General features: G+C 30.9%; 1 protein-coding gene across 9 annotated transcripts in view; it reads right to left on the reverse strand.

Annotated features, from left to right (window-relative positions):
* Window positions 1-13243, reverse strand: part of drpr (multiple EGF like domains draper) — a 55464-nt gene that overhangs the window by 26044 nt on the left and 16177 nt on the right. For 8 of the 9 annotated variants that reach the window (XM_076466640.1, XM_076466642.1, XM_076466643.1 and 5 more), the window contains 7 exons: window positions 8864-8959; window positions 6791-6886; window positions 5019-5125; window positions 4345-4437; window positions 3319-3420; window positions 2436-2580; window positions 1576-1696 (listed from right to left, as the gene is read on the reverse strand). In XM_076466640.1, coding sequence (XP_076322755.1) covers window positions 1576-1696; window positions 2436-2580; window positions 3319-3420; window positions 4345-4437; window positions 5019-5125; window positions 6791-6886; window positions 8864-8952 — 753 coding nt within the window. In that variant the 5' untranslated portion in view covers window positions 8953-8959. Of the gene's footprint in view, window positions 1-1575; window positions 1697-2435; window positions 2581-3318; window positions 3421-4344; window positions 4438-5018; window positions 5126-6790; window positions 6887-8863; window positions 8960-10961; window positions 11081-13243 lie in introns of those variants that run through there. The other variant, XM_076466638.1, reaches the window with a different exon arrangement.

The following is a 13243-nucleotide window of genomic DNA, read 5'->3' on the forward strand; positions in this document are numbered from 1 at the left end:
TAACAAACAACCATTATTTCAACAGTTAAACTGTCTTTCCAATGTGATTTTAGGATACAGTTTTTATTTAATTAGAACTACAGTGACGTTAATATCAATGAAACACTTCATATGTAAATAAACATTGCATTTAAGCCCTTTTACTTCCAAACCAAAACAAGTTGTTCTTCTATTACTCTACTTTCAAATTTTTGTTCCTTACTGATGAACACTATTTATCAATTTCTTCTATTCTTTATGTTTATATGAAATCTGTATAACGACGTAAGAGTTATTACCATCAATCAAGATACTGATACATTTCATTGCATCAACTATTAAACATATACTTTTGTGATGGCAATTATTACATTTACAAGTAAATATCTGTAGGATTTTGTGAAACAACCTTTGATTAGATAGGACGTTTTTATTTACAAATATGAGCTGACAAAGCAAGAACATTTTTAGACAAAGTAAATGTTATAAATATTTTCTCGCTTGATACAATATTATTTCACTTTTTATGTATAAAATATATACAAGTTCTTAACTCTAAAAGTGTCAAGATTTAAAAACTCAAATGAAATTTGTATTAAAGTAAGCAGTCCCAGCTGTACCATTCACCAATGGCTATCTTCAACTTATAAACCACTGCTGTACCATTCACCAATGACTATCTTCAACTTATAAACCACTGCTGTACCATTCACCAATGGCTATCTTCAACTGAAATATTATTTTTTTTTGCAATAATTCTATCCTGTCCATATTTTCAATAAAACTCATAAAACCAACAAAACTTTTTTGCATGATTAAACTTTAACCAATACAAAAAATTATTTATAAAGATTTAGCAAAACCATTGTTTCTTTCTCTGCTATCACATCATAATTGTGTACGTAGTCATTTTAACAGAAGAAGCATGACATTCCTGTGTTTGTATTACTCATACAAATGAAGAACCATTTCACTGACGTTTTAATTATATTTTTGAGTGATGTCGTGAATTGTAGAAGCTTCTGAGTTTCACCATAAAAGAATGTTCATATTCAATCTTTCATTTACCTTTTACAGTGTTTTTCTTTTATCTGTATTGTTCAACTAAACCTCTGTTGAAGACATGCATCATTACTTTAGAGACATTGTACTTGCAACATGTCCAGTAGACCTCTTTTCCAGATATTTTTTTTCACAAAATAAAAGGCTCTCCATGTGTGAAGTGTAAAACCTATCTGAGCCACATCATAAACGTCTACAAAAAAATCACTTTAAATAAAAACTTTGAAAACAAAGTTTTAATTAGACAGAAGTTTTCGAATGATGTAGGAAAATTATAACAATAGACATTACTGAAAGGAGTGGTTCATTGCAGTTCATCATGTGTGAAATTCATAGTGAATTAGTTTTGGTAAAAAATTTTAAAAACCAATTGAAATTTTAACTTATATGGGCAGTTCTATACACTTTTATTGACTTAAGTAAAGACCTTTAGCACTTAACATGTTGAGCATGGATATTTTATCAGCTTAACAACTGAATACTAAAATTTTGAAAAAAAAAAGACAATTAACAGTACCAGTACTAAATACTTACCATCCAACCAGGAGGGCAAATACAAAGACCTGTCACATGGTCACAAGTACCACCATTCTGACAGCCACACTTGTTGCTACACTCATTACCATGCGTTCCTTCAGGACACGGCCATGAACAGCTAAATACATAAAACATTGCAATTTAAGTTACAGTACTTTGTGCAATAAGTATTTCTTTTCAATTTTTGAAAACAGTTCGAAAAAGTAAATTGTAATAAAAGTCGTCTTAAGCTTCAAACTTCTCAATTAAAAACAAATTACATCTATAAAATATTTCATGTTTATGACAACTTGTTCACGTGAAAGATAAACAGTATTTGCGTAAATTCAATAACAAAATTTAAACATTTTATTTTGTGAGGATTTTTCTAAGAAATTAAACGAAAAATACTTATAATTAATACTTATAAATCACTTGGATATATAATATCTTTATAAATGTTAGTTTTAACACTATGTTTCAAAAAACAAACTATATTTGAGATTTCACACAAAAAGAAATTCTTTTAAAAAAATAAGCATATGGCTATGCCATGGCATTATATTAAAATACAAAAAAAAAACAGTTGAAATTACTATAACAAAATCAAAATGTCTAATCAAATGAACTGGGGCTGATCAAGGACAACCACAACTCCGTTATCTTACAACCATGTTACCTGTTTCTGTAGTCCTTAACTAGAAATGTACATGGTACATGGACTGCATTTTAGAACAACAGGCTGTATTATTACATGATAAAATATAATAAGATTCCATGCAAAATCTTCTCAAGCAGGTACATTAGAATAAAAGATGCCACTACTAGTGAAAGTGGAAATTCTGCAAAATCAAAACTTAAACCTACTGCTTACTTACAGTGATCCAGTAAATCCAGGAAGACAAGAACATGCTCCAGAAACATGATGGCATGAGCCCCCATTCTCACAGTTACATGCCTGGGTACATTCATAGCCATAGAAACCCTCAGAACATGGAGTAGAACAGCTTGCACCCTGCCATCCTAATTTACACACAGAGTTAATCATGTTTAACACATGTATCAACTCTATAGAAACTTTAGAAACTTATTTTCATTTAATAGGAAGATGTTTCCAGCATTTTTGTATGTGCTTTTCTTTGAATACATGTTTGTACAGGGAGAGAAAAAAAGACTGCTGACCACCCGTGTGCTCTTACGCATTTGTAATATAGAATAAAAACACAAAACTACAGAAAGAAATATCAAGTTATTGATGTTTATAGTAGCATATTTGCACTGTGTTATTAGAATATATTACTATTACTGATACAAAGTCAATAAAGTTACAGAGTTCAAACAAAAGTCCTGGTACAAGTTTATATGACAATTTAGAATGGTATGTAATATACTTTTGTGATGTGCTAGGACATTGCTGACACAACCTATACACGTTACAGAAATCAATACCTACTCAATAATCAGACATACAACTCTGCATATGAATGAGTGATTATCAATAGGAAAAACAATTGATATCTCTTGCTGAAATGTTAAATTATCCAATTATACTCTTTTTACTGTAAACTTAGAAACATTTATAAAATTTAAAAATTAAGTTTCTTTAACTTCTCCAGTTAATATTGTTATTAAAACATACATTTTTAACAGGTTTTTATGCAAAACACTAAGTCAGGTTTCAATCTCGGTTTCTATCTTTGTGTATTATATCACAATAAATATATCATTAAATGTAGTCGTACCATAAAAACAAGTACACACCTGGCTTACACGTGCATGCACCGGTCATGGGGTCACATTTTGCTTTATTTTGACACTCACAGTTCTTTTCACACAGAGGACCCCATCTTCCTTCAGGACATGCTAGTAATACACACAAAAACATCTCACATTATACCAATGAAACAAAAACCACTCATCTTAATATGTTTTTACACAATCGCAACATACCTCATAAATCATATTCGAGTTTTTATATCTTTCTTTATATCTGTAGCTCACCAATGTATCATGCTTAGATTGAAATTTTAATAGCTCACCAAAAAATAACTTCCTATTTTGCTTTGTAAAGCAATATTAATGATTATTCAAAATGCATAAATCAGTGATGTCAAGAAAACCCACTTGTAGAGAAATATATATGTAAAAATGTCTTGTTTGGGTTGAGAAAATTCCCTATGTAAAAAAAAAAAAAAATTTCTCAACCCAAACGAGCCGTTTTTACATATATAAAATGCATAAATGTTTTAAAACTAATCTAATTATGTCTGTTTTAGTACTGTTAAAGTGAATGGCAAATATTTTAATTCTCAAAATTAACAATTTAAAAACATAAGTTAAAAATAATTATTAAAAAGAATCAACCAAAATATTCGAGTACCAAGTGGTACAAGTGGTACTTTTATTATGTACAAAGATTTCTTCCTCCCTAAGCACTTGTTCACCTCTTGAATGTAAGTACAAGTGGTTTGTAAATATTTCTAACAAAGAGGAAAAGAAAGCTTAAAAGTTGTTTTCAAGAGTTTCTTTAGACATTCAACTTTGTTATGTTAAAATACTTAAAACACAGACAGAATATATTGTTCAAATAAGATCTGCTCAGTGATAATCTGTTATATAGTTTCATATCAAGGAAATATGGTTAAGCGAGGGACAGCATAATGTTACTCACAAAGTGTACTTCAGTTACATTACGTGTGAAATCACAGAAAAACTGAATTTCAGTCAAACAAAATAGTTACAAAAAAGTAGTATTAGTATTTATTGCTGAAGTTTTAAAAAACTTACAAACATTGCAAGTGACACCACCCCAGCCAGGTTGACAATCACATGTATCAGGTGCCACACAAACTCCATGAATACAGGAATTGCGACAGTAAGCTGTCATTAAAAGATAGGTAATGGCAAATTAAGTTGTATCAAATCATACATCACTTTATAAAATCTTATAATCTATTCTACTTAATCAATTATTTCCATTCTCCATCAAAAGATAACCAAAATATTTACGATCATAAATAGGGCTAATGTTTTTAAACGAGACCCAAAACTCGAACGCTTTCAAATAATTGACTATTTTTCTACTTTATTTTCCTGAACAAGAATAGTGAACTATTCAAATGTTCTCTTTTCACGTCTCATTTGAAAACATTACAGTCGTAGGTGATCCTGTGTGTTAACTTTTTAAACATAATTTACAAATCAGTGTAATATTTGATGATACAAACTGCATGGACTAGACAAATGTTAAGAACCAAATTATGATGTTATCTAATATTTAATTCAAAGTTACAATACAGATGTGACTACTCTCTCTCATGATGTCTATGATAAATAAACTTTTTGTGTTATAAGTCTTTTCTGACTATGCTAGAAAATACATAAATGACAATGAAAGCTACATTTAGGTTTGGTTACTACTATTTATGTTAAATAATAAAGAAACAATACTCTTCACTTACGAATGCATCTGTCCTCATTTCCACTGAGAATGTACCCTTTACAACAAACATTCACAGTTTTTGTGGTCACTTTTGTGTCTAATTTATAACCTTTTGTATAACCAACCCTAGAAGGAAAATAAAGTAGACTAAATTAAACACACACACACACACACACACAGACATTCTTCAAAAGAATTTGTGAAATGGGTTCACAGGTGATAATTAACCCACACAATTTAGTAATGACCTAATGTCATCTTGAGATAGATAAAAATATTATAGGCAGTTATACCTGATACAAAGATGTATCACAATCTACAATATTACTTTTTGCTAAGACTTCAACACTCACACACACACACACATATAAACGTATTCTGACGAGGATACGTACCAATTTTAACACTTGAATCAAGAGCACGTTCACACCTTTCTTAAATTGATCTTTAGGCTTAAAGATTCTCAGTTAAATTCTACCTTTAACATGTTTTTGATTCTCATACATCTCCAAGTTCTCAGTGTTAGAAACGTGATTAAACTTTTAACCCTAATGTTTTGTTCTATTTTTGATATTTTTGGTTTTAAATAAATACGTATATGTGGTTTTAAAGTGCCTCCTACAAATACCAAATTTGATCTTTTAACATTTTTCACAACTGAGAACATTCCCATTTTTTTATTTAAAATCAAGAACACTATGAAAATACATTAAAATATCAAAAAATTAAAAATTAATTTAAGATTTTTAATAAATTGAACTTCACTTTGTAGAGATAATTTCAAATTTATTTTTCTTCTTACATTACAATTATTCCATCAATGTAGGGTTAATATGACAAAGAGGGAGACAGAATAGTTCTAACAAATTTTATCTTGACATCTTTATGAATTACTTTTATTCACACTTCATTTTACAACAAATAAATAGATTTATTTTTCACCTTCGGGTAACTATACAAGATGCTTTATTATGAGTAATTTAATTTTTATCAGATCATAAGTTTTAATAATGTTTGCTGTTAAGACTATCTTAATCAGACAGGTTAAGAACATTCAATGTACTAGACAAAAACATGGCGGGAGAACATAATAATGCTTTGATATTTATACTTTTATCATTTCATAAATTAAACTTATAAGACACACAAACTATTTTTGCAACACATACAAAGAGAATGCAGTAAAAATATTTCAATAAATAGCCAAATGCTGATTAATTAAGCAACTGTAACTTTCTGAGATGTCATTTATAATTTCACTCTATAAATACAGGAAAGTTTTACATTTTTAGGGTAGTGAACAACAAAAACAAACAAACAAACTTAAGTTTCTTGACTTATTGTCAATAAAAATATAAGTTTGTACTAAGATGAGGAACTGATGTAAGGAAAGACAAGCTTTCTAGTGCAAACTGATGGCTGTTTTAATACTCCTGTTTTATAATAAAATGTTAAAAAAACAATAAATATCATGTATTAGCATACGAAAGATGTGATTCTATCTGAGCTTATTGCGAGTTACTGTATCGTAAAACTGTAATAGAATTTTCATGACTGTATGTACATGACACCAAAAATGCATACAAAACTGATGAAAAAAAATGTCTTCACAATTTGGTAAAGTATTTTGGAGAGATGATGATGAAAAACTGTTAGAGTGTTTTTAGTGTTGTTGTTCTAAAAATCTATTGAGATAAGAAAATAAAATAATGTGAATTTCAAAAAAGAAAACAAGAGTTATAAACAATAATTGTCTGTATATCATTAACTTTACTCAAACTCTCAACTTACCTATATCTGGAACAGCGAGGAGGGAAAGCTAAACACCAAGTGAAGGTACGGATTTGATACGGTCTACTATATGAAACTCTTACAGTACTGGTAACCCTAAAAAAGCAGTGTCACACTAAATTATAAGTTTTTATTCACAATATTACAAATAAATTTTTGTAATCAATTTTAGAACAAAAAAGTCTAATATAAATGCTACAGTTTTGTTTATGCATCAAAATGTATAGTGGTCTTTAATAATCAAACATATATCTGTTAATCAAGAAGCAATATTCTTTCCAACTAATAATTACAAGGGCAGCATTGTATGACTTTACTGTACAAAGGATATTTGATAAAAAAAATCATATTATAGCAATCAGTTTTGAACACTTAAAAAAAATATCAAAGCTCTAGTACTATATGTTCCATCATCTTACTTCCTAGAATAAGTACTATATGTTCCATCATCTTACTTCCTAGAATAAATACTATATGTTCCATCACCTTACTTCCTAGAATAAATACTATATGTTCCATCACCTTACTTCCTAGAATAAATACTATATGTTCCATCACCTTACTTCCTAGAATAAATACTATATGTTCCATCACCTTACTTCCTAGAATAAATACTATATGTTCCATCACCTTACTTCCTAGAATAAATACTATATGTTCCATCACCTTACTTCCTAGAATAAGTACTATATGTTCCATCACCTTACTTCCTAGAATAAATACTATATGTTCCATCACCTTACTTTCTAGAATAAATACTATATGTCCCATCACCTTACTTCCTAGAATAAATACTATATGTTCCATCATCTTACTTTCTAGAATAAATACTATATGTTCCATCACCTTACTTCCTAGAATAAATACTATATGTTCCATCACCTTACTTCCTAGAATAAATACTATATGTTCCATCATCTTACTTCCTAGAATAAATACTATATGTTCCATCACCTTACTTCCTAGAATAAATACTATATGTTCCATCACCTTACTTCCTAGAATAAATACTATATGTTCCATCACCTTACTTCCTAGAATAAATACTATATGTTCCATCACCTTACTTCCTAGAATAAAAAACTACTATATGTTCCATCACCTTACTTCCTACAATAAATACTATATGTTCCATCACCTTACTTCCTAGAATAAATATACTATATGTTCCATCACCTTACTTCCTAGAATAAATACTATATGTTCCATCACCTTACTTCCTAGAATAAATACTATATGTTCCATCACCTTACTTCCTAGAATAAATACTATATGTTCCATCACCTTACTTCCTTACTGAGGTGACTTTTGTGTTCTATATGTTCCATCACCTTACTTCCTAGAATAAATACTATATGTTCCATCACCTTACTTCCTACAATAAATACTATATGTTCCATCACCTTACTTCCTAGAATAAATACTATATGTTCCATCACCTTACTTCCTAGAATAAATACTATATGTTCCATCACCTTACTTCCTACAATAAATACTATATGTTCCATCACCTTACTTCCTAGAATAAATACTATATGTTCCATCACCTTACTTCCTAGAATAAATACTATATGTTCCATCACCTTACTTCCTAGAATAAATACTATATGTTCCATCACCTTACTTCCTAGAATAAATACTATATGTTCCATCACCTTACTTCCTAGAATAAATACTATATGTTCCATCACCTTACTTCCTAGAATAAATACTATATGTTCCATCACCTTACTTCCTAGAATAAATACTTGTATAAAAATTGAGAGAGATCTTTAACATGCTTATTTGGAGCATTTCAAAACTAGAATATTTTTTATTCTGGTTTCTTACATTTATTTTTTATTATAAGCATTCTGTATATCTTTGTATTTTAACTGCTATTAATTATTATACAAAAAGATTATATCTTTAACATCAAAATTTTAATGCTTGTAACATCAAATATTTAAAATCTATTTCAGTACTTTCAATACCATTTTTAACCTGCAAAACCAACCAAAAATACACTTATTTAAATAATGATACTTTATACACAAATATTAAAATATAAACATTGAAAAAATTAAAACATACAATTCTTCTTTTGTACAGACATTAGGTCCATCTTTTAATGTCAAGGCTGTTGGTAAAACCAATAGTAAAAGCTGAAGTGCACTAACCATTACTCTCCTGTGAAGAAAAGGGAATTATTCAATGAGTGTATTAATAGTTTTCACTTCAAAAATAAATGTATAAATATTTGCTTAAATTTACTCATTTTAAATCTTGAACAAAATTTTACAAAAACTGAACAGTTACAGATAAAGTATCTGTTGAAAAGATAATTTTTAAACTGATCTCATAAAAACATAATATAGTATGATGCAGAGTAGCCCAAAGAAAGACCAAAGCTGACCTGAGAATGGGGTTCTACAACTTGAAGACAGTGCAATGAGAATACCATAATAAAACAGACAAAATAAAATAGAAACACCGACATTCCTCAACATGGTTAGAGTTATGAGACAACTATTGAAAATGGGTGTCCCATCTCAGATATAATTAATATCGTACAAGGATGTGAGAAAGAATATTCGACATAATTTATGTAGTTCCAACACCAACAAAGTCTAGGAATTCACTCTTTTAATATCTTATAATTATGAATCCTACCAGTGGTTATACAGTCTTATCTGAATTATGAAAAAATGCCAAAGCCTCTTAATTACATTAAATTTCAGGCTCTGCGTGTCTTTGCATAAATCTTGAACTACAATGTCAAAAAAATTTAATGACAATGTATGCAAGATTGATGGATATACATCCAAAATTTAATTCACCGAGTTTACTTTTCTCTGTAACAATACAGTAAACAAGTAATTTTATAATAACACATCATCACATCTTGAAATTAAAATTCATGTCAGGAAAATGTTCACTATTCATGCTGTAAAAGAATAAAATGCTTTCTATGTTGATTTGACAAAATAACTTGTGTAATGCATTTTATAATTTTAGACTAATTATGCTTTAAAAAACGTTATTGGTTTCACGTTTGTGTCTTCTAGTTTATATTCTACTTCCTGAGATACTAATTCTTGATTCCTAATGTCGTATTTCTTTGAACCAGATCTCAAGAAATTAAGAGGGCGGTGTCATTCATCTGAACACAGATTACACTGAATCATACTTGATGAAATCAAACTCAAACATTCACTAACTCATGAATAATTAAGCATTTTAGACATTGTTAATCAAGAAACAAAAAATCCAGACTCATGTGTAACTTCATCACTGACAGATGTGAAGCAGATGATTGTTTTGATTTGTTTTGAATTTTGCGCAAAGCTACATGAGAGCTATCTGTACTAGCCGTCCCTAATTTTGCAGTGTAAGAGTAGAGGGAAGGCAACTAGTCATCACATCCCATGCCAACTCTTTTACCAATGAATAATGCGACCGACCGTCACATTATGATGCCCCCATGGCTGAAAGAGCAAGCATGTTTGGTGTGATTGGGATTCGAACCCACGACTCTTGGATTTATGAGTAGAGTGCCTTAACCACCTGGCCATGCCAGGTCGTGAAGCAGTCATTACTATTTGGTAAAATGGTAAAGTAATATATTTACACACACATCCATACACACAAGTGTATACATAGAAAATATTAAAATAATAACCTATATATTTTTACATTAGAAGCTTTACAATTGTTTGTTATCAATTAATAAGTAAACATGCTGCGCACACTCGTGTGTGTGTCATATGTTAACACAGTAAAAGTAAACATTTTGGTGTGTAGTTACTGATCTTAGCCAGAAGGTTAAAGAGAACTGAGCACTAATTGTTTTGTTTGATTTTTGAATTTCGTGCAAAGCTAAACAAAGGCTATCTGCACTAGTGGTCCCTAATTTAGCAGTGTAAGACTAGAGGGAAGGCAGCTAGTCATCACCACCAACCAACAACTCATGGGCTACTCTTTTAGCAACGAATAGTTGGATTGACCGTCACATTATGACGCCCCCACGTTTGAAAGGATGAGCATGTTCGATATGACGGAGATTCTGACTCACGACCCTCAGATTACGAGTCAAATGCCTTAACCACCTGGCCATGCCGGTCCCTGACCACTAAAATAAGGATTATACATAGAACACAAAACATAGTAATTATAATTAATGACGACTTACTGTTTCAAAAATATATCCATGTTGGAAAACTAATAATTATGATTAATATAAAAAAATGGTCAGCCGGCCTATCAGAGATGGTAAAAGTAATTGGTCTTCTTACACTTATTCCCTCTGTCAACAACTCTTATTAATTTTTTCATGTCTTCCGGGTTCCTTTTGGCTCGAGCCTTGTAGAGGTGTGTATAGGCCAGTGCAAGTTATGTTGTATAAGCACTTCTATATATATCTATAGGTAATTAGGCTTATGTCAAAGTTTGATAAGAAATAACAAGACAAGATAAAGACAGTTAATACTCGTGAAAAACGACTTTGTAACTCTTTCTTGATGATGAGAAACTCACTTGAAATATAAATGTATCTTAGAATGGCTGACCTTCCTAGGTCATCTTCAGGTTAACCTGAAACGTTGTTCTCTGCTTACCAATAAATGTGTTAATACCCATACTAGCCGTTCTGAGATATTTTTATAACACTTTGTATCATCAGTTTCAGTGACCTTTCCAATAAGAGCTTAACAAGCTGTGAAGCGAAACGTTGAGTGTTTAAATAAAAACAACATGTCTTGTATACACCAATATGTGCTACAGAAATTGATTTAAAAGATGATTGTTGAATAAATGAGGAGCAATGACTGTGGAATACAGACAGACGGTCATTCCTAGGTGAGAACGATGTTATTTATATACATACGTGCACGCTAAATACATAATAATCACATGTATTATGATGCTAACAAAACGAAATAGTCTATATTGTAGCCAACAACGTAAGATTAAATTTTTAGTAGCCTCACGTTGCTATCTCGTGTAGTTTTCCACGTGCGTCATAAGTTTTTATGAATCATCCATCTACATGGGTGAATACTTCTCACCGGAAGGAAAACCGCTACGAAGAACGGACCTTGAGTTTGTGTATAACACAAGTTCAAAGGTTCAACTCGAGAGCAGTAGTGCTTGGTTGTTTCGTAGAACGTTTTTTTTTTTTTTTGCTAAGTCACTCAAAAGCTAATAGCCGTCCCTAATTTTAATGTGTTACATGACAGGAAAGGCAGATAGTCAATACCAACCACCGCCAACTCTTGAGCTACTTTTAACAACGCCAGGGATTTACCGTGCCATTATAACAACCCCATGGCTGAAAGGATAAGCATTTTCAGCGGCGGGTTTCGATAACACGACCGAATGACTGCAAGTCGAGCATTCTAACCACCATAGCAGTTAGGAGGACTGTTCTCTGCCCAAAGGATGAGGGTTACATAACTCTCAGACGGTATCCTTTGGTATCCACTTAGGCCAAATCCTCCTTAACTATTCATCAGACCAACAGCCAGTCGTGTTTTATTAAAATATGCATATGTTGTACATAACCCATTTACATCCTGAGAGCTTAAAAAGTTCGAGTTTTTAACTACAAGAATACATTTCAAAATGTATTTTAAAATGTCAAGGAATTTCAGAAATTGAAAAATTACTTATTACATGTCAAAATTTTATTTGTCTTTTTATCCTTCAGTGTTACTAAAAATATTCTTCAGGTGAAATGCAGATGTAAAACAAAGATTGGTTTGTCCACTACATCTAGTAGATTCGTTATTTCTACGCCCACTTATACCACTGGACAAATCGATATAGTGCTGGTTTTATTTTAAAAGTAGGTTTATGTAAAAATAAAATACGTACACTATATTTTATCAGCAATTATGAAAAATTTTGTGAGAGCAATACTGTTTGCTCACGGCGATCGATAAAAAGTGAAATATGTACAAATTAGAACATATAAATTCTATGTTTCACCCTGACGAACACGGCCTGTGGAACAACCTACAGACAATCTTAGTGCGTATGAAATGGATGCATACTGTAAAAATAGATTTCCTAGCTACTGGACCAAACAATATTGCAGAATTGTGTAGGCTTCATCTGAAAAAAACAAGCAATCAAACAAAGCCAAAAGAGAAGAAAATAGGTCCGGTGTTTACCCGATCCTCCTGGGTCTTTTGATCAAACAACAACTAAAAAAAAGTGGTAGAGTTTCACTACTTACCTGACCCTACCGGGTTTTTTGACCAAACAACAACCAAAGAAAGTTCCAGTGGACCAGAATTCCAGTCCAGATGTTCACATCTGGTACAACTTTCCTGTTTTTCCAGTTACAAACCAGCATTATAAAGTAGTCCTATTATAACATGAAAAGCAACAGAAGTGAAAACATATGCAATTAGAGCTTAATGAAATGAAGAAAACTTTCCACAATAAGCTATTTTTACGAAAAAGAACGCT

This window comes from Tachypleus tridentatus, chromosome 11 (assembly GCF_004210375.1).
Source record: "Tachypleus tridentatus isolate NWPU-2018 chromosome 11, ASM421037v1, whole genome shotgun sequence".
NCBI lineage: Eukaryota > Metazoa > Arthropoda > Merostomata > Xiphosura > Limulidae > Tachypleus > Tachypleus tridentatus.